Source organism: Filobasidium floriforme (genome assembly GCF_021052385.1).
Source record: "Filobasidium floriforme strain CBS 6241 chromosome Unknown HD553scaffold_4, whole genome shotgun sequence".
Taxonomy (NCBI): Eukaryota; Fungi; Basidiomycota; class Tremellomycetes; order Filobasidiales; family Filobasidiaceae; genus Filobasidium; species Filobasidium floriforme.
In genome coordinates, this window is record NW_025763625.1 from 1,207,610 (window position 1) to 1,224,624 (window position 17,015).

General features: G+C 53.1%; 3 protein-coding genes across 3 annotated transcripts; 1 reads left to right on the top strand and 2 right to left on the bottom strand.

Moving 5' to 3' along the window:
• Positions 1–240: 240 nt before the first annotated feature.
• On the bottom strand, positions 241–4,440 carry HD553DRAFT_181285 (glycoside hydrolase). The gene is made up of 14 exons (XM_046176954.1): positions 4,022–4,440; positions 3,801–3,921; positions 3,456–3,644; positions 3,208–3,293; positions 3,006–3,078; positions 2,735–2,851; positions 2,427–2,657; positions 1,927–2,332; positions 1,767–1,857; positions 1,098–1,692; positions 696–1,033; positions 561–625; positions 454–491; positions 241–389 (listed from the first exon to the last, which is right to left on the bottom strand). Exons 1-14 carry the CDS (start codon positions 4,202–4,204, stop codon positions 370–372), a joined length of 2,553 nt encoding a protein of 850 aa, XP_046039031.1. The 5' UTR covers positions 4,205–4,440; the 3' UTR covers positions 241–369.
• A 2,249-nt stretch (positions 4,441–6,689) lies between these two features.
• Positions 6,690–7,292, top strand: HD553DRAFT_339990 (uncharacterized protein; the record flags this gene model as incomplete). Its single annotated transcript, XM_046182491.1, has 1 exon — positions 6,690–7,292. One exon carries the CDS (start codon positions 6,690–6,692, stop codon positions 7,290–7,292), a length of 603 nt encoding a protein of 200 aa, XP_046039032.1.
• Positions 7,293–7,417: 125 nt separating this feature from the next.
• Positions 7,418–11,885, bottom strand: HD553DRAFT_181459 (BRCT domain-containing protein). Its single transcript, XM_046176955.1, has 12 exons — positions 11,098–11,885; positions 10,901–10,941; positions 10,696–10,762; positions 10,414–10,586; positions 9,886–10,306; positions 9,677–9,814; positions 9,486–9,610; positions 8,348–9,416; positions 8,147–8,264; positions 7,949–8,079; positions 7,690–7,874; positions 7,418–7,615 (listed from the first exon to the last, which is right to left on the bottom strand). Exons 1-12 carry the CDS (start codon positions 11,731–11,733, stop codon positions 7,543–7,545), a joined length of 3,177 nt encoding a protein of 1,058 aa, XP_046039033.1. The 5' UTR covers positions 11,734–11,885; the 3' UTR covers positions 7,418–7,542.
• Positions 11,886–17,015: the final 5,130 nt, after the last annotated feature.

Here is a 17,015-nt window from a genome sequence, read left to right on the forward strand (position 1 = left end):
CTCGGATTTCAGGACCTGACTTGGCGTTCGGGAAATTTCGCTAGGGCACCGAGGTAAGTGAGGCCAAGAACACTCGTCCTTCGAGAAGTAACACCGAACAGGTGTCGCCATTCTTGTCCAACCCCTTCACAGGTCAATTGACTTCGACCCCAAACCTTGTCGCGTGACGGGCAACCCTGACGGAACTTGAACCGCGCCTGGACGCCAAGGCCCCATGGGAAGCTAGAATCCAATCACATTACCTAGCCTGCACAGACAGCGGGTGTTCGTCAATAATATCGTCGTCATCTATGTATCTGAACAGGCAGACCTGGACGGCGCTGTCTTTTGTATCGATACAAGGCCGGTTTACCTCTATGGTCATCTGAATCAATAGCGTTCGGTCATGACTAGCAGCATCGCATACGGTCAGCGTCAGTCAGAGATAGGTTTTGAGGGTGATGTGCAACTTACTCATAACTACCAGTGCCGTCCACCCCGTAAACGGATGACTGGTCGATAGACAGCGGCCGTCAGCGAGCAGGAGCGAAACTATAAGCTCGGCGCGATCGGACACTCACCTTCGCCGGCCCTCGCCATTCTTGGCATCATACTGTTCCCATAGATAACCGGTACGTTTCCACTCCTATGGAAACGCAGACACTTAGCTCCAGCGTCATGTCGCTCTCGAAGGATCGCCCTACTACTTTACACACCTTGAAGACGTTCTCAACGACGTTCGCACGAAGCTCCTTGTAGATCTCGGTGGCGAGCTGTTGGTGCGGTCCCGGTTCTTTCGTATACTTGTCCGACAATGCCTTGAGCGCCAACCAGTTCATCTGGATCCAGATGGGACCCTTCCAATAGTTTTCGCCTTCACCAAAGTTGGGATCGGCCATGGACAAGGATCTGAGACCATAAGGCGACCACAGGTGTGCCGGCGAGCGCATCAAGTCGAGGATATTTTTCAGGTGAGGCGATTCGGATAGGATGTGCTGCAGGAAGAAGGGGAACAGGGTGACATAGCCCTTGTGGCAGACATGAACCGATTCGTCTGCAGAGAGGCGAGCTAGATGTTAGCGCGGCTCATCACTCGAACCGACGCCCGCAATGCTCACCATCTTCGTCGACGGTGACGTCGCAATAGGCCTTGTCTTGTTCGCTCCAGTGCAACTCGTCCAGGTTGGCAAGCACACCTCGTTCGTGCTTTCGATATTCCTTCAAATCGTCCGCCTCGTCCAGGTATTCCGCGACCTCACCCATGGTCCTGGCAAAGAAGCCGACCCAGCTCATGAGATCGACGTGAAGCTCACCCGAATGAGGCGGTTTGGCGCGAGGGTAGTCGTCGAGGCCGCTTGTGAGGACATGTTCGTCGGTCCTTCCTCGCCAACGATACGCCTCGGTCTTGGATTTGGGTCTGCGATTCCATTCGCGCAGTTGTCCCTTTTGGGTACGTCGGAACCAGAGGTAGTGGCGACGCAATGCCGGGTAGATCGATCGAAGATACGACTCGGCGAGGTCCGGACTGTTCAGGTGGGCATCGGCAATGTCGTCCGTTACCTTGAGCTGCACGTCGCTGTTGAACCCTAGCTGGCTGTCGAGGGTGTTGGCGTCGGTCTGAGCTTTCAGCTTGGCGATGTACTTGGTCAACGCCAGCACCAGCGTAGGCGGATTGGCGTATGAAGGGTATTGAGTTTGAAACTCGGCCGGTACCTGGTGCGAAAGTGGGATCCAATTCGTCAGAACCATTTGAAATCGCTCTTTCTGTCGGTACGACTCCGCCCTACCTTGCTCCTCGCTTCGGCACCCAGGATCTGTTCTCGTGCGACCCAACCATCTTCATCTACCAGATCGAACCAGCTCTTCAGGATGTCGAGCCTGTGTCGTCAGATACCAAGCTTGGATCAGAGAAACGTACTGGTGCCTGTGTCAACGCTCGCGACTTACGCAATATCGTTGTCCCAATCGGCAATGATGGCCAGATGGAAACCCTCGTCCCAGTAAAAGCCTCGAGGGAAGAAGCTTCGACTCGGCGTAGCGGTAAACAGCTCGGTAGGACCGACCATGATGGGTCCCTTGGGCTTGGTGATGACCGACTTCTCATCAGCGTCTTCGTCTTCGTCCTCGTCTTCATCCTCTTCATCCTCGTCGTCATCGTAGGACTGCTTGAACGACCGGTCGACGATGGATTCCCCCTGGAAGTATCCGATCCCCCCGATCATACTGGCCGTCATCTCCTGTGCAAAACGCACGTACTCGTCGCTAGAATACTCTTCAGGCAGGTCAAATGAAGAGGCGAACTTTTTGTCATACGCCGCCGACTTGGCAGCAAAGGCTTGCGAGAGCGTGTCGTCTAGCGCACAGAGACAAGGGGGGGGGGAAGCAGGTCGCCGTCAGATCAAGCTCAGGATATCGCTTTATGTAAATCCGAACGTCGCCATACTCACAGTCCCAATCCACAGAACTCCCGTCGAGCTTTTCGAAGAAAACGTCAAACCCCCACGGACCTCCCCCAGTAACATCGGCCCCGACCCCTACTTTCTGAAAGGCTAAGACGTTTGCGCCCGGCTGGATGACGTTGTTCAGCCTGAACAGATAAGCCGGGTCGGGCGGGTTCTCGGGTCCGTATCTCTGCATGATCGACCCCGCCTTTTGTATGATGGCTTGGTTGACCATGTCTGTCAACGGTTAGGAAACATCTAGGTTGAGTGCGAGAGTTCCTCGGACCTGGAGACAAGCAGTCGAGACAACCCACCCTTGACCCGCCAGACATCACCGTCAGGAATGGCCGCACCGGCGAAAGTCGTCCTGGTCGTCGAATCTACGAAATCGGCATGGTGTCGTGCGCGCAGATCACGGGCAGAGTCCGGGTCTAGCGAAGCGAAATAAAATCGTGGTCGCGGTTAGCCATCGCCCTTTGATTTAGCATTTCAAGGCCTTGGAGGAAATGGGATGATGACGACGATGACAATGACCATATATGGCCCGGCTTGGTCATGCCGTATGGACTAGGCGATGGCACTCACGATCCACGATCCTGATCCTGAAATCACCCAGCTCTACCGAATTACCGATCAAGACGACGTCCCCTTCGATGCCCTACAAGTGAACCGAGACGAGTTTTAGCATAAGCCTCCAATTTCCACAAGGATGAGTCCCTCCTCGAAGATCTTTCGACCTCGAAAACGATATCCCTGGAAATTATGATGGACATGACGCCCAACTCACCTCCTCATCGATCTCCGACTCTAACCGTAACTCTCCTAACCCTTCAAGACCGAAATGATAGATCAAGCTCGTCCTGGAGATCTTGCCTGCGAACGAAACATCCAAGCAAGTAAAATGAATCCAACCTCATCAGCTGAAAAGCCCTTGACCTCGACCGAACCGCAGCTCAAAAGTTCGAAGGATAAAGGGGACCGTATCATGTAGCATGAATCGAAGTGGAGTGTATGACACTTTATCGCTCGGCTTACCAGGATCGATAACCTCCCCCCGAACCCTAACTACCCATCCATCCCCGCTTTCACTTTTCAAGAATTTTGTAGTGATCTTGATGTTATTCTTCCCATCGACCAACTCTTGGGAGGAATAGGTACGCCCGTCGTGTTGCGTATAGGCGTATGAGGTGAGGCTGTCGGATTGTTCGCAGGTGTGCCGGATTTCTTGGGGGTCGTATAGCACAAAGACATGGTAAGTGAAGACGATGATTAGCTTACGATACTGAGATTGCATTATTATCTTTCTTTTGCTTTCTTCCTTCCTGCCCCGCCCGCCCTGCCTAAAGTTCTAGCTCCTTGATGAGACGCCAACGAACTCACCTCGATGAGAAGGATAATCGTTCAACCCGTGCCACATCAACCCCGTCATCAGGCTCTTCGGCAGCCGAGCTCTGATTCCGTGGTAGAGTTGCGGACGATAAGTCCCCCAGAGGAGGCTTTCCTATGAGGTTGATGTCGGCGGAGTGGTGAGGATGTCAGGGTTAGTGAAGCAGGCATCGAGCTATCGGAGTGGTATGTGTGCGTTCGTCGTCTGGACTCACGTTCGCTATCCGTCGGAGCTCCAGAGTATCAGGGGTGCCTCTCGATGATGCTGTTACTGCCGTGCATGAGAATGTCGATAGCAGCAGTGTCACGGCGACGATCAAGGTGGAAGTGTACGATCGCAGCTTATGGCGACGAGGTCGATATGACGTGCTCGCCGGCGTAGCCATCGTTGCAGGCATCGTCTGCGTGGTTCCAGATGCCAGGTCTCTATCTCTATCAGCTTCTCTGGACAGGTCCTAAATTGAGAGTGATAGAGGGGATTAAGAGCGTCGTCGCAGGAGTTGTAGAATTGTAGAGTGTGTCGACGAGGTGAAATGTACGATGTGAGTACTAGTAGCTGGACCTCGCGAACTCGTTCGACGTTGGATCCTTTCATCTGAACCTCGGCAACTTGGACACCCTGGCAATGCGCAATGCTTCATCCTGTCATCAAGCATCATACATTACGGCTACTAGCTACTAGCTACACTACTTCACGTCCTCGCTGTTGATATGCGGAAAACGACATTTCCCCCCTCCATACCCATTATCACTGAAGGTAGATGACGTGGGAGTGCGACGGCCTTGCCCGATCTTGTCAGGATGTGATTCTTCTTGCTATACACACCGAAGACTGAGCTCTTCGTCAATCGGCCTACCAGAGCGACTCGTCGACTAGATACCACTAGCCAATAGATACCACTGGATACTCGAAGATCCAGGGTACCCTAACCCTAACGCTACACCAGGACACCGTTCAGCAGCTGTACTTCTACAATCCCATCTTATCAACTCACTGTAAGGCCCGGGAGCGACCCCCGGCGGGGGTCACCCTGGACAGGCTGACGGGACGCAGGAATGAGGCAAGGTACGAGTAGACATCTAAATGTAATAACGGATGTAGAGCTATTACAGAGGTACTAGTTCTACATCAAAACAACAATACCGAAAAGTACCCCCGGCGGGAGTCGCATACGGGAGTCGCGTACGGCACGTCCGACGCGTCACGTGATATCCATAACACTCACCTTGCGCACCCTGTCAAGCACGCTGTCCAGCTCCAACCCAGTACAATTGGACAAAAAGGTGACATTTTCCGTGTTGTGATCCTCTACAAACTTGGCCCAATCCAGCGATTTTGAATGCAAATCAACTTTCAAGCTCCTTGACCTTTACCTTGAGCTTCTTGACTTTTCTGGGATCCCCTCCGGGTGCTATTCTTGATGACCTGGAAGTTCGATCCAAGCTACATTTCGCTCAGCCAAAGCGTTGTCACGTTCAGCTTGTCTTGCGGCCCGCTCAGTCAAAGCCTTGTCCCATTTGATACAATCTGGAGATCAGACTTTAAAGTGATAAAGACTTCACGGTTAGCTGTTGAACAAAACCTTTGGGGTTAAAGTACAAACCCACTTGTAGGGCTGCAGTTCACCGTAAAGGTCCTTGTCCTGATCACCACTTTGAGCCACCCCTAACCCTGCAGTTGGGTGAGCAGGTGATGGACTTAGAGACCAGCAGACCAGCAGACTGTTCTCCGTCAAGAGAGATGCATTGCTGTGGTTGATGTTGGTGAGTTGCAGCTGCAACTGAAACACAGCCTGATTAGTAAAGTGCAAGCTCTCTTGCAGTTGAACGATCGGTTGATCCTTGACATGCGGCATCTCTAATGCCAATCAACCTTGTTTTGGCTCTAGCTTGCATGATGCCTGCTAAACATTCAGTATAAACGACAGTTCCAAGACTGACGACTTTCGTGATGCCCTCGACCACAATCAAATCAACCTTTCTCATTCCGTTCCTGAAAACCGGCTTCAATCTACACAGGACACCCTTTCTCATTCCACTTTGACGACGAGCCCCAGGTCTTGGCTACTACAAGCAAGTTTTGATTTGGCTTTCTTTTTTACGCCTCTTTATGACCTTGTTTACGATTTAAGCTGACAGCAGAGGCGATTTGTTCTGTAGCTTGACGCTGAGCAGCAGTAATCTGGGCTGCAACATGATTCTGAGTTGATCTGATCTGCCTGTTGAGCTATTCTTGTATGTGATCTCTAGTCTGTTCTAGTACAGTCGGTTTAATAAGCTTGCCTGGCGTCTGATCTGAGTATGAACGTGCTAACCTGTTGCCTTCCGGCAGAGATGGCCTCCCCAACAACCTCCCCCGCAATCTGTCTCACGATGGTCCTAGAAGCGAACTGACCCACAGCTACCTCATGGAAGTTACTGATGTATCCCTCCCCATGATCCATAATAGTGTTTGTGATATCGTGGAGATTGGTCGTGACATCGTGGAGATTGGCTACATGCTCATCCTGACGTCGGACGAGGTCACGACGAACACGACCCCATCAATAATAAACACCTATAGGCTACTAGTCAAAACTCGCTGTCAATTGAGGATGGCACCCGTAGCGGCAACGTTGAGTCAGAGCAGTCTACTGTACCTACTGTGCTTATTTTGCAACTGCCGCTAGGAAGAGCAAGATCTTGGTGAAAATCCCCCAAAATGCTAGATTTTTCGCTAGTTTTCGCGCACAAACGAGATGCATCCCAGAACTCGCATCTCCTGACATTCACGATTCATTCAATCGCGATCTCCTCGATCACAACTGCACTCGAGGTCGCCTGCAAGTCGATCAGCTTTAATCCTTGCCCCAACGCCACATCGACAACCTTGTACTCCCAAAAATGTCACCCCAAACTCCGCAACACGTCACCATCGAATGGTCCATAGCCCAGGTCGACGGGGTCGACCTCGCAGGACCATCGTCTTCTTCTCTCGCCCGTGAAGGTTCCACCCAGTTCCCCATCAATTTCAACGATTCCTCGGATCCCCAGCGGGAATTAGGCGATAACAATAACGATCGGACGTCCACCTCAACCTCAAACGTTGAGACCCCTCCCGTTCAAGTATACAACACCTCAGACTCTCCCCACTACACCGCACTCCTCACCTCCCTCTCATCCGCCAAAGATACCCTCAACGCCCGTCTGACCGAATGGAAGGACGTCATCGGGGACAAGGAAAAGACGAAAGAGGTCCTCCCACCGGGCACGGCAGGGCAGAAGGGGATGGGGAAGGCGATGATGATGGTACAGGCTGCGAAGCAGACGGATGGGAGGGCAGGGGAAAGAGCGGAAGATAGGGCGGCTTTGGTAGGGTCGGGAGGGGAGTCGGGCGGTTCTGCGTCAGGGATAGGAGGTGCTGCAGCAGGTCTGCCGACGGATGATCAAGAGTCGGACGAGGATGATGATGCGGATGTGGCAGCGGTCTTGGGGGAGGAGGATTAAGAAGGGGAAACGTCTTGGGAACACTTCGACTACACGCCTAATACCCACTCGCACGTGGCTCGTTCCACATACACTGGCCAACCTCCATACTCTGCCAAAGCTCTGGACGATCTCGCACGCCAGTCACAGCAAATCGACAACCACATAACCGTCGACGAAACCGGGACATTCTCGATTATGATCAATTCATTCGCCGTTCACGACACGCTTCTATACGACATCAACTCCCGGCCGCTCTACGTTGTCTCTCTCACGACTCGCACGGATGCTTGTCCGGCTCGAGTCGCATCGACCAGATCCCTTGTAACACGTATTCTTTGCCACTATCAACGACATCAAGCGCAATAGACCAATGATGAGCGCCCAGGTTATTCGACCGCACCACGTCCGGACTCACACGATCGGGACCCCCTTTTCCTCGTACGCTTTCCACGTCGCTCGATCTTCCTTGCAGCTGATCAGGTAAGTCTTGGCACCCGGTTCCACGGTCAGGCGTTTCGAGTTGGAATGCAGTTCGACCGTCCCGCCAGCCGTGGTGATCAGGTCTTTGATCAAGGGGAGCGTAGGTTTCAGTCCGGCAGTCTGTACTCGGGTTGAAGAGGATCGCGGTGTGAGCTCGTGATCGTGGGAGATAAAGTACGTTCACGTTCACTCACGACGATCAGTCGATGCCCTATCATGAGACCGCCTCGTTCTTTGGCTTCTGCAGCGCGTTCCAGCGCTTCGGCCAGCTTGAATCCGTGTTTCTTTTCGTTTTTCGTGTCGTTCAACAGATGGTCCGCTTCGTCTGAGGCGGGGGAGATCTATCAGCGGTCGAGCAAACGGTGGTATTGGGAGATCGCATTCATGCTTACCGACCAACTCGTCCGCCTTGACACACGCTTCTACCCACGATGTTGTCACTACGATTGGCGCTGCGTTCATTGCCACGAGGAATTTAGGAGTGCGTTTCATGCTATCTGCGACCAGGTGCTGCGAATGATGGTACGAACGAGGTCGCCTGAAGGTCAGTTTCAAGGAACAACAAGTTCGGCTCGAAAAACGTGGTGACTCACTGTAACTTTTTTGCCATCATCCGTAACTACCACGCCGTGCTTTTTGAAAAACTTGTTTTGCGCCGCCATCAGCACGGTCCCGGTAGTAGCCAGGTAGATGCTGGTGCCATCGACTACGGGCTTGACGTCCTCGGCCTCGGATTCTCGCTCGTCACTTGTTTTGCGTTTGATAGGCTGTTTCTTCGAGCGCGAAGACTTGGCTTGCGGTTTGACCTCGACCTCGCCGTCTTCCGCCTCGGCCTCGGTTTCGGTATCGAGTCGGCTCGATCTACGTCGACCGCGTTTCGTCGTCGCATCGCTCGTGTCCCCATCTTCGATCACCCTTGCAGCCTTTCTCTCGGACGGCGGGATGATGTCCTTGCGCTTCTTTTCTCGATTGTACAGGTTCATATCTTCGGCCATGGCGTGTACGGCGTCTTCGGCTTTGGTGGCAGCCTGTCTCCTCGCTCTGCCCGTCGGAACCGGCAACTGGGCGTCTTCGGCTGGAGCCGCTGGCATAGCTTCCTTTCGTCGCCGCTTCGTCGTTGAAGGAGCAGGCCTGTCTTCGTCCGCCGATCCCGCTAGTGACTCGCTTCGCCTCTTGCTACGCTTCGAAGCGGGTGTCTTTTTGGGTATGGGACTAGCTGATCGAGATGCTTGGACTTGCCGAGATGGTCCGGCTTTTGGGGTCGTCTCGTCTGCGAGATCCATGTCTAGATCACCATTCAGTCCCGATCCTCCGTCAACGTCATTCTTCTTTGGTTCCCGAGGCGGACCCGGCGTTCGAGGCCTGGCTGAAGCGCTCGGAGTCGGTTGTGTGGGATCACCGAGCTGTACGTCCTGCTCGACCGCGCCCATCTCCTCTTCCTCACCCATTGCCATCGCCTTGCGGGTCCAGCGAGCCAACGTCTCGTCCGAGAGGTGTGTTGAGCCCAGAAGGCTCATATAGTTGACGCCAGGCGGGAAATCGGTATAACGCGGATGACCCTCGCCGACACGCTCCCATCGCACGAAACAGTCTTCGAGCCAGAAATGGTTTACCGTGTTGATACCCCAGTGTCGAGCTCGTTGTACCTTGTCGCTGTGGGTGCTGCGAAAATTCGGATCGTCAGATTTCACGATCGCTTGCCAAGAGATGTTGGCAGGAACGCAAACTCACTTGGCCGCGACGAGGTGCGTGTTTTCGGTCCTGGCCATGTCGTTCGTCCACGTCCCTCCCATGGCGGTGATGAGCTTTTTCAGGTATTCTCTCGAGTCGCCGGTGTAATTTGTGATGGCGATTTTCTGCGAGGTAGATCAAGGGTAAGTCCGGATGACGCCGCCGAAGCATCTCATTGTCTCGAGACTCACCAGACCAGCAAAACCTGTTACACCATCCCTGGGCACCGGATAGTGCAGGAGTTCGTCCATAGGCGAAGTCAGACGACCGACTCGCAAGACGTAGTAGAACCACATCAGAGTGCCGACCGTCTTGCCGGTTTTGATGGCCTGGAGCATGGACGAAGCCGAACGATCAGTCCTGACGTCAAGTTCAGGTCGCATTGATCTGGCACGCTCACAGCTGAATATCCAGGTCCCTCCCTCCATCTCGTAATGTAGACGTCACAGCTCTCCAACTCGGCCTCTCCCGATACTGCCACTCCACCCGCCATGATCACCCATTGATCCAGCGCTTCTTTCGTCTGCGCGTTGATCCCCAGCTCGACACCCAACAGGACCCGTTTCCCGGCAAACACCCCTGTCTGCTGGACGGCGTTCGGGTCCTGTTCATTCACGAACACCTGGTCGATGTCCCGCTTCGAAGTCCACAGAAGCGTCCGTTGATGGTCGTCCTGGTCGATGAACGCTCGCTTCACCTTGCCCGCCGAGGTTTCCGGGTCGGTGAGGAGGGCGTTGCGGATGGGAGGTGGGGTGGTGGCCGAGGTGAATTCGAACGGTTCGACGGGGACGAGTCGACGCAGCTTGATACATTCCTGGATCCTATCGCCGGTCAGAGACGAATGTAAGCTTTCAATTCACCAATCCTTCAGGCACACCCTCGATAACCCCATCAACGCTTGGGAAACCCGCGACGTTCGCCGACTCACCACTCGGGAAGCACAATCTTGATCCCCAAACCCGTCTCGGTGATCGTCTTGAACTGCTGCGGTGTAGGCTGAACGCAGATCATGTGCGTGATCTCCTTGGTCGCGAACCGACGATGTTGCCCGCCGAAGGTGTTGACGGCGCCGTAGATCGCGTCGATGTCGCCCGCAGGGAACTGTCAGGGGGGGCGGGTCGAAAGGGTCAGAGGTTGGAAGTGTCAGCTCTCATGTACAGGACTTTGAACGGGAGAGTGTGAGGCGGTATCATCCGGGACTAAAACTTACACCCTCGGCACAATTGATGATGATTCCCGAAAAGATCAACTTGGGATCGGGCGAGTAGTGCTGCGGCCTGTAATTGCGGTAGTCAAATGATCACATGTCCAGGCGGTGAATCCGAGATCAGCTATCTGACACGAAAGACCACGATCTTGACGTAGCATCTCCGAATCTCGACACATGTAGAGGGGAAATGACAAAGGGGACTGACGATTGTAAACCGACGATAACGCTCCTAGTAACCCATTCTGGCTGCGTGTCGTTCCGGTTGAGTATTCAGAGTAATAGCCATAGGTCAATATAGGTTCCATACAAGAATGGTAAGACCGGCCGAAGAGTAATCCACAAGTTCAATCATATGATCTGCGCAGACGACGACCACTACACAGCTGACGACGAACGACTCACCTTGACGATCCATAACCCCGCACCCCCACCTCCACTAACACCCTCCCCATTCCCATTCCCAGTCCCGGTCCCGTTGTTCAACCTCTCTCTCAACCTAGGGTCTTGCTCGATGATCCGCCTCTCGAGGATGTTCCAAGACCGAGTGATTATGTGCGTACAGGCGTCGATGTCGAACCGTGCCATGCTGGGGTTGATGAGGAGGAGGTTCGGATCGCTGTCGTTGTTGGCGGGGTCGGCATTGGTATCGGTGTGGTTATCGGGGGGAGCATGCTCCGGTGCTGGTACGACAGCGGCCATATCGACGTCCCGTTCCCCAAGCTCTCCATTCGTATGCCCATCCCCCATATCGTCTGCTTCGAGATCGTCACCTCGACCCCGACGAGCTACCGGCCTCCCACCCCGTTCCCTCAATAACCGATCTAGCACGTCACGTTGTTCCGAGGAGATACTGTCGTCCAGCCAGTAGATCATGTTGGAGAAACAGTAATCTATGGGTCGGTCAGTTGAGGGCATAGGGGGGATGGGGACGTTGATCCGGGTGGGCTCGGTTGGACCTGCAGCGATGGGTACTGGGGTGGTTTTCCCCGTCATTTCGTTCTCGATAGGTGGGATTTCGACCCCGTTCGGCTCGTCCATGATGAATGTCGTTGGCTCGTGAGGCTGTCGTCTACCTCTAGATCTCAGTGGCTCAGGTCGGTCCGAATAGCCTCGTCTCCAGAATGTGTGAAAGATGCGGTGTAGATCCGGGTAAGTAAGTGGATGTGATCGATGATCGACCGCGACCTCCGGCCTCGGGATTCGAGCTGTTGCGATCACGGGTTGAAGGACGGCGAAAGCTGAAGTGATATTCTAGAGTAATGACGACGAGGTTGCGGAGCAAGACGACGGTGTTTCACGATGATGACGGATGATAGTGAGTGTAGCGAAAGTACAAGATATAACTAAGATGCTGAGCAAGGTCGCAAAGGTCGTAACGCGAATCGAATCAGCTCGGCGTATGTGTTTCGTGAGCGACGTGCTCGACCGACGTTGACAAGGTGATACTACTAGATACTGTCTCTCGACCGGCGTATGAGTGATTTCAGAGAGACTCGGGCCCACAGGTAGCCTCGATTCACTACCATTCTTTCGATCCAGCTTGCATGGGGTCACCTCGCACGCATCGATTGAACGTCGGCAGCGAAACCATACTGATACATTTAATCCAATAACGAAACTAAGCTGATTACCGATCTACTGATCTGCCACGGATACTTTCTCTTGTTTCTCTTATCAGGATCCAGGGCAATAATTGGAGGGAGTCAATGCACAATGTTGGTGCTAGTGCTGCTCAATTGGTTCACACAGGCTAGCAAGGTGAAGTGTGGTTTGTTCAAATTGAATGGGTATCTGATCACTTATGGTTGGCGGTGTGTGTAAATGTGAGCAGCCGTCTGTTGGCCCACAACCAAATGTTTGCTCGCATGTTGTGAGGATGTGTTTACATGTGAACTGGCAGTGATTGGTGTTGGTGCATCTAGCTATAGCCTGTCCACAGAAGAACACAAATTTGTTGGCAGAGGAGCCAATGTCAGTGCTTGATCTGGAATACCGGTGTATGTGTGTTTGCACAAGCACCAGGTCTTGTTCACAAATGATCACTTGTTTGCTCACAATTGCACAATTAGTGAGTGGAGTCTGTGCATTACATGTCACAGCTGTTCACATATGAACAAACATTGGTTGACAAATGGACCAGTGACTGTGCTTGGCCTTGTCTGTTGGTGCAGAACAGTGAATGTGTCAACACATGTCTGTTCACATTGACTTGAGATGTGTGCTGATGTCAACAGATGTGCGTCCACAGCCATTTTGGTTTGGTGCACGTCTGATCATCACAACACCCGCAAATGTTCAGAAGTGAACTAGCAGTGGTGCAAAAACCAGGTTGCCGGTGTACGACAGTTCACACAAGAACCATTGTTAGATCACAGGTGCACAACAATCCGTGCATCAGACAACGGATGTTGTAGCACAGCATTGAATGTCCTATGCATTCTTGTTTGCATGTGAACGTACGGATGTTGACAGGTGGACTGGTGTTGGTGCTCATCTCCACATACCAGTTCATGTTGTTGGGCATGTGAACTGATGTTCTATCTGGCATGCACCAACAACTGTGCAGTAGTCAACAGATGTTGGTGCACAGCCTTGCAAGTCCTGTCTGCATCAGTGCATAAGTAAACATCTGCATGTTGGGTTGTGGGCAGACGTCAGTGCTTGGCCCTGATTGCCTGTTGATGCAGGTCAGCACGTGAACAGCTGTTCAATCAAGGGTGCACCAGAGACGGTGCATGAGGGAACGGCTGTTTGTTCACAGCCTTACATGTCTTGTCCACGTTTGTGATTAAGTGAACAGGAATCTGTTGGCGAGTGAGCAAGTGTTTGTGCAGAACAACAAATGTCTGTACTTGTCAATTCATGGATGCACTGCAGACGGGGCATGGCTGATCATCTGTCTGTCCACAACCTTGTATGTCCGGTTCACGTTTGCTTACAGATGAACAGCTGTCTGTTTTTTGGGGTTAGGGGTTAGGGGTTATAGGGTGATCCGACCCCCGGGTATGAAACACACTTTTGAGAACCGCTCATCCCAGCGCTCCCAGGGTTGTACCAATGGATAGAGGCACCTTTGGACAGTAGAAATGAACTATCCAATCTGTCGTTGGACCCTTGTTGTGACTGCTACGGGTCAAAAACACGTCAAAATGACCTCGAAAGTCAAAAAAAAAAGTTAAAGTTCCCAAAAAATGAAATTGTCTGAAAGTTCCAGAACACTATCCCGTTTGGTTGGACCATTTTGAAGGTGAAATGACTTAGAAATCACGTTGGGCAGTTTGGGGGTGAGGTTGTTGACGTGACTTGAGCATATCCATAGGATGTCTGTCCCGCGCGTGGGTGGCCACGTCATCAGGCTGTCTCGCGCGGGGGGCAGCAAAAAGTAAACAAACAGCCTGTCACCGCGCGTGTGCAAGTCACCCCTCGTGCATCAATCTATTCCCACCACTGAGGTCATCTGTTCCTTATCCAGCTGTCATGTATATGCTATTCAGTCAACAAGTTCATTCTAATCATTACATGTGTATCCCTCAAACAGTGGGGTTGTTTGCCCAAGTGGTTGTTTGTCACGTCACGCGCGGGGCATCTGAGCCACAAAGTAAACAACATCAGCTCAGCAGTCACCGCAGACACCGCAGACACCCGTCACTCACCAGACCCGGGTGATGTGATGAGCAGGGTACAGGTTCTCATAGTGGTTGTTACTGAGATAGAGCCAGATACACCTGGTATGCTCTGGCTGACCATGGTGTCTCCAGAAAAGACCCCCATCCACCCGTCTCTTCAGGACTGAGATCCTGACCTTGTAACACGCGCAGATGGCCCTGATCTCTGGCTCATCACCCCACTCACCCGACTGGCTCATTCTTTGCCAGTACTCCCTGAATGCTGCTGCCTGTCCTTCTTCTCCATATTCTATGAAGGGGAGGTAGTCCTCATAGTGCACACGTATCCATTCAACAGCCTCCTCCCTCACCTTGGCTGCGGTGTACCCCTGCCCGAGACCGAAGGCCACAGCTCCAAACATACAGTTGCCGTCCTTTGCAGTGTGACTTGTATGGTATGCCGGGGGATTGGAACCTCTGATCAGACTGACTTGATCTGAGTAGATGGGTGTGTGAGGAGGGTGGGATGGTGATGGGGCAGGTGTCTGGGATGTCGTCCTGAATGCCAGTAGTTTGGCCTTTTTGGCGACATGGCTCTGACGCGCGGCAATCAACTTGGCACGCTCGGATGTGATCCTGTTGACTGGAGGTGGTGGGGCAACTACAGGGAGACCTTCCATTGGAGGAAGACCAAGCAGATGACCTGGTACTTGTCCCGTAGCAATGAGATTGGCAAACCAGATGTAGGAGTTGCCTGCATTGAGGTGGTGCTTGCACGTCCACTCGGCACACCTCATCCGGAAAGGACCCCAGCCGTAGATGTTGTAGGCGTGCTTGCTATCCTTCTGACAAGGGATGTCACGGTTGGGATGATGCTTTCTCAGTTCCTTGACCAGATCCCTGGTACCTGCATCTCCCGGGTAGATCCTGTTGAGTTGTACCAGGACTTGGGAGATGACAGTGTCGGGTACCTTGGTTGTGTTGGGCTGGCTGTGGTGTGTTCCTGTACGTGCTTCATCCAGCTGGGGGATGTCTGGATTTCCTTGTTCCCCTTCAGCACCTTTGCCTCTCCACCATGCAGCCTTGTCACTGGCTTTGGTGACCTTGTACCTCCCTGTATTCCACCCAAAAGAAGCCAGCACGTCTGCGGTGACTTGCTTTTGGAGCATGGTGGGCGGGTGGGTGTTGGTCCCCTGGAAGACCTTCAACGTGGTTGCTCTTTGCACCATCCAGTTGGCATTGAGGAGTAGTGCTTCCTTCCTGGTGACCATCATGTTGACCTTGGGACCAGCACCACCGGGAGTTGGGTTGGTCCAGAATCCTATCTCGGTCAATGGACTTCTGTCCATCCACATGCACGCGGCAGCCAGCGTTGGTGCAGGCACGGTGACCTCAATCCTGAACCCTCCAATCTCTTCTTCCGGGACTTGAGACAACATCTGCACCATGTTGACAGATGCTTTGAACCGAGTCTTGACACCATGTAATGTCTTCAGGATCTCTCCCTGCAGCCGGCTGTTGAATGACTTGATGACATGGACCAGCCGGGGATAGATTTTGACCTTGAGCGTGGTGTCTTCCCAGACAACAGTGGTCTGTACCGAGCCAAAGTCCCTGGAAGCTGGAGACAGCATTGGGTAGGGTTAGGGGTTATAGGGGGGCTCCCGGGGGTGGGGTTGGTTAGTATGCGACCCCAGACGAATCCGTTTGGCATGTCAATAGGCACCCAGTAGTAGACCAAAACCCAATCTTAACTTTTGGAAAACCTAACTATATAATATTTGGAACGGACCGTGTTTCGCTAGTAAATCGACGGTCCGTTCCCGCGCGCGAGGCCCTAGGGATCCGACCGTCAGGATCCGACCGTGCGCGGCGGGTAATTTTACCCTCTTGGACTTGCGGGTAATTACCCCCCTCGTCCTGGCGGGTAACTTTCCCCCCCGACCTGGCGGGTAACCCTATGACTAGGGGGGTAATTTCCCAAGTCGCCGTCCAGATTTATTCGGGGTTACCACTTTTCACTTACAAACTTGCAACTCTCGATTTCATTCTTATGTCTACCCAGTATCTCGATTCGAAACACGTCATATGTCACATTCGCCCATGTCTATCTCACGTTTACAAGCAAGTCGGCCCCACGACAGTTTACACATAATAATCGTATCCGTCTCTTATCGCACTCGTCTATTATTACTCGCTAAGTCTGCCACTCCCAGTTCTGCGTCATTCCCGCATCCCTCGCGACGTTCTTACTATGATCCTCTTTGATCCACGCCCACAACACCCGCCAGTCAACCTCCCACCTCGCTGCCGCTTCCTCTACCGTCTCGCCGGGTTGAACCCACTTCAGGATCGCTTCTTCCATGTAACCCGGCTTGAACCTCTCTTCGAGGTCTTCGTAATTCTCGGGCTCCCTGCACACCCTTCCCCTCGCGTCCTTCCACACCATCTGCCATCCCCGACCGAGCCTGCCGTCGCACACACCACGATCAGAACTCGCTCCGTTCAACGCTATTTCTTATCCGGTTCCACTCACGCTCCAAATCCTTGCGCTTCCCCGGACTGCTCACTCCCAGCGTCCCCATCCCCTTCGGCCCCTTCCGCTGTCGCCTCCCCCGCCTCGTTCGCCGCATGGAGCTCCTGCCACTTTTCCGGTGCGAGACCTTCATCCTCACTGTCCGTTTCACACTTCAGATCATCAGCACCTCGCGTTTT